Source organism: Tarenaya hassleriana, unplaced genomic scaffold, assembly GCF_000463585.1.
Source record: "Tarenaya hassleriana unplaced genomic scaffold, ASM46358v1 Cleome17, whole genome shotgun sequence".
Lineage (NCBI taxonomy): Eukaryota > Viridiplantae > Streptophyta > Magnoliopsida > Brassicales > Cleomaceae > Tarenaya > Tarenaya hassleriana.
Genome location: NW_010965122.1, coordinates 69,686 through 73,584, shown reverse-complemented (window position 1 = coordinate 73,584; position 3,899 = coordinate 69,686). Strand labels below are relative to the sequence as shown.

General features: G+C 37.3%; 1 protein-coding gene across 2 annotated transcripts in view; it reads right to left on the bottom strand.

Moving 5' to 3' along the window:
• Positions 1–1,068: 1,068 nt before the first annotated feature.
• The window catches only part of LOC104809826 (protein argonaute 1-like), a 6,970-nt gene continuing 4,139 nt past the window's right edge, over positions 1,069–3,899 (bottom strand). For both annotated transcript variants that reach the window (XM_010535902.1, XM_010535903.2), the window contains exons 12-22: positions 3,848–3,899; positions 3,314–3,436; positions 3,063–3,228; positions 2,720–2,979; positions 2,496–2,638; positions 2,342–2,404; positions 2,201–2,264; positions 1,967–2,102; positions 1,815–1,888; positions 1,592–1,718; positions 1,069–1,484 (exon numbers count right to left, since the gene is read on the bottom strand). In XM_010535902.1, the coding sequence (XP_010534204.1) occupies positions 1,288–1,484; positions 1,592–1,718; positions 1,815–1,888; positions 1,967–2,102; positions 2,201–2,264; positions 2,342–2,404; positions 2,496–2,638; positions 2,720–2,979; positions 3,063–3,228; positions 3,314–3,436; positions 3,848–3,899 (1,405 nt within the window). In that variant the 3' untranslated portion in view covers positions 1,069–1,287. The remainder of the gene's footprint in view (positions 1,485–1,591; positions 1,719–1,814; positions 1,889–1,966; positions 2,103–2,200; positions 2,265–2,341; positions 2,405–2,495; positions 2,639–2,719; positions 2,980–3,062; positions 3,229–3,313; positions 3,437–3,847) is intronic.

The following is a 3,899-nucleotide window of genomic DNA, read 5'->3' as shown; positions in this document are numbered from 1 at the left end:
ATGTATATATATGCATATGAATATGTATGTATATATATATATATATTTATACACATATACATACATATTCACATATATATACATATTCAATGTATATATGGATATATATGTATATATATGAATATGTATATATACATATGTGAATATATATATATATATATATATATTATTTGTGTATATATGTATATGTAATTTTTTATTTTATTTTTAAAAAATAAATTTTAAAATTCTGTAATTTTTTAAAAGTTTTTTTAAAAAATTGTGTATATATGTAAAAATGTGTATATATGTAAATGTACAAGTGTGTATATATATATATGTATATAATTATATATGTAGATGTATATGTGTATATATGTATATGTATATAATTGTGTATAGATATAAAAGTGTATATATATGTATATGTAATTTTTTATTTTATTTTTAAAAAATAAAATTTGAAATTCTGTATTTTTTATTTTATTTTATTAGTTTTTAAAAAAATTCTAGAAATTTTTTATTTTTATTTTATTTTTTTATTTATTTTCTGATGTGGCTGGATGATGTGGTGAAATGTGCTGATTTGGCGAAATTTGTATGACGTGGCATGCCACGTCAGCATTAAAATTGACGGAACATAACGTCGTTTACGGATATGGAGGAAATTGCAACACATTTTAAGATTTTTGTGTAGGAATTTGGAAATATTTGAAATCCGGTGTAGTTTTTTGTCAAATTAAAAATTGGTGTAGAAAATTGGAACTTTTTCGAAAATTTGTGGAGGAATATGTGATTATCCCTTTAAAAAAAGATTAAAGACAAATTTATTGTAGTTCTCGTCATCCTCTCCATTGGAATCGTTCGTCTTTATCAATTATCACTATTACTTCGAGCTCATAATTACAGATTTCATTTTCGTTAAAGTGAATTCACAAGGAACAAGGGTAAAATTATTGATTTTTACATTTTATTGTAACTTAATTAATATTTTAGAGGTTGGAGAAAAATATTCTCAGAGATTCTAAAAGATTCGTTCCCCCCCCCCATAGACAGCGATGGAAATGACTACCACTACCAATCGAAGTCTAATCATAACGTTAACGAGAAATTTTGCACAAACAGCAAAAGCACATCATCCACGTGTTTACAAAGTTTTTCAAAGTCTTTAAGCGAGAAAAGAGGGAACCCAGAAACAAAGCAAACACCAAATGGTCACAAAGAGCTCCATCATCATTCAGCGGTAGAACACAAACCGAAACCAAAACAAACATACACCACTTGGGTCAACAAGAGCTTGTTCACCTTTCAGCAGTAGAACATGACACGCTTCACATTATCCTTAAGGGCAGGAAGAGGCCTAACACTGGCACTCGCTCCCCGGGTGGAGGTCCTCCCACGACCAGCTACACTTCCACTTGTCATTGAACCACTGTCCGATGTCTCCGGCTCCATGTAGAAACGTGCCCTGAATGCCGCCAGGTGTGCATAGTATGCCGGCGGCACTTCCACATTAAACACCATTTTTCCCCCTCATTAGTTCCTCCAGATTTTTTTCCCGAATTAAACTGGATAGATGTCGATTATTAAGAGAAGACGAGACGACACTCACCAATGGAAACCGAACGGGTGCACCTCGCATAAGTGTAGCAGAGGTTGTTTGTCAGAGTCTGCAATGCATCTGCAGTGAAGTTGTTCTCATCCCAAAGCACGTGGTAATGAGCTGGCCTCGAAGTCCCCTGTAATCATTAGCCGATAACTGTAATTCTTAAATACCCCACGAAACTCTGTCTACACAATCATGGACCCATTTTTGGTGTCACCCATTTTTTTACCTGAATACCAGCATGGCTGCAGAGATAGAAATCAAACTCCGTGGGGTGACAAATTTTAGAATCCACAACCGTCCCTGAAAGTTAAAAAAAGAATCCATGTTTCAGAGGGTCTCAGTAAAACCAGAGAACTCACACCGTGAAACTAGTCTGACCTGGTAATATATTTCCACTCCTATCCACCGATTGGCGATCGCGGTGGTTGCTAGCAAACAACCTTGTGTGGTGACGCTTCTGAACAACGACAAAAGTGACAGGAGGCTGATAATTGGGTTCCAGAGAAGCACAGGCCTGACATGATTTACACAGAGATCTTAGGCTGAAAATATCCACCGTGATTAATTACGGCATATGATTCACAACTTAAGCCATATGTTAACAAGTCATACCTTACGGATAGCATCAAGTTCATAGAGAAGTACTTGATAGAACTGCCCTTCGCTGACACCATCCCTGAAGGTCAACCATAACATCATGAACACATGCCATGAAACTACAAACAAAAGAGCACCAAAAGAAGAAGATAATACCTGTAGAATATGATCCTCTGTGGCTTATGTCCAGTTGATCTACGGAAGGAAATCAGTAACTCCCTACAGCAGACCAGAGAAAAACCCAAGCAGGAGAGTCAGCAAGCTAATGCCAATAACTATCGATAAGAACAGAAAATCATATCAAACATACTTTATCATGCCACCAGTCACTGTGCCTCTCACAGGATCCTTCCACTCCTTGAATAAATCTTGAATGAGCTCCTGCCTATGCGCTTGAGCACAAACCAAACCAGCATATTTTGTGATCTCAGGCCAGTCTTGAGAGGCGACCACCTGAAAATCAAATATTATCATCTATTGGGATGTACAAAACAAGCCATCCAATCAAAAACTCAATTAGAAAACATAACATACAGCAGCAATAGAGGGGCTAGAATCTTCTCCAGGGTGAGGATGAGTGACATCAGCTCCAAAAATTATGGTAGGCCGATCACTGACTAGAGGAATCCGCCTTGATATTGCATCATCAAGCACGGTGTTCCTTCCACCGACCTTTACATTTATCTTTAAGGCCACATTGGCCAAATACTGCTTGCTCATCTTGAAAACATGCTTGGTCAGACAGCACTGAGAAACAATCCCAAGATCTGTTTCACAGATCCGTTTTAGATCACCTGCAAGTGATAAAAATAAATAAGATGAAAAGCAGGATTGATAAGCAATTACGCAAAGATGCAATCCTACAGATGGCTCATACCATATAACGATCCATTGTTGTCAGGCAGAATAACAATAAGGAGCTCAAGTTCCTTCCCTTGAGGTTGAAGCTTGGCCATGGCATCACGATATTGAGTTCGCAAAACCTTTTCTACATACTCAGGACGACCAGTGACTGGTGGGAGCACTGACTCAGGATTAAATACCTGGGTTTAACATCAAAACCATTTTCAAGACAGCACAGGAGAAGCTGACAAACTGCAAATAATTCTATACCATAGCAAACCTTACCATGCCAGATATGTAGCACATCTGAGCAAGTTCCTGACAAAAAGTACGTGCCACATTATCCTGCACTTGCCTAGAAAAGTTGATGCACATCCAATGATCCACAGTTCCTCCATTGACCATTTTCTACAACAAGGACTCGCCTCAGTCAGAGAACAACCGACATACATACCATGGCAACTTTCAACACGACAAACCCAAATTATGGGAAGCAATTGTACACATGTATCAACCTACAATAGAAAAATACCGCTTTGTACCTAAATTAAGGGATACTTCACAGACAAGAAAAAGGAGACACCATATAATACCACGCTATTATATTGTACAAGAGAATACATTGGAGAAACCATATAAGAGAGCGGAGGGCAGGCGGCAGCAGCAGGAGATAGTGGGAAGAAGGGAAAAGAAACATCAAATAACAACGTAGATGAATAAGATATGGCTATATGAGCAGAAGCTTCATCACTTCATCAAAGAGTAAACAAGAACTAACGGGCAAAAAGCAGAAGGATCAATACACAAATCTGCAAATACCTTGTTCATCATGTTCCACTGTCCAACTTGTGGCAGACACTTCCTTTCCCTA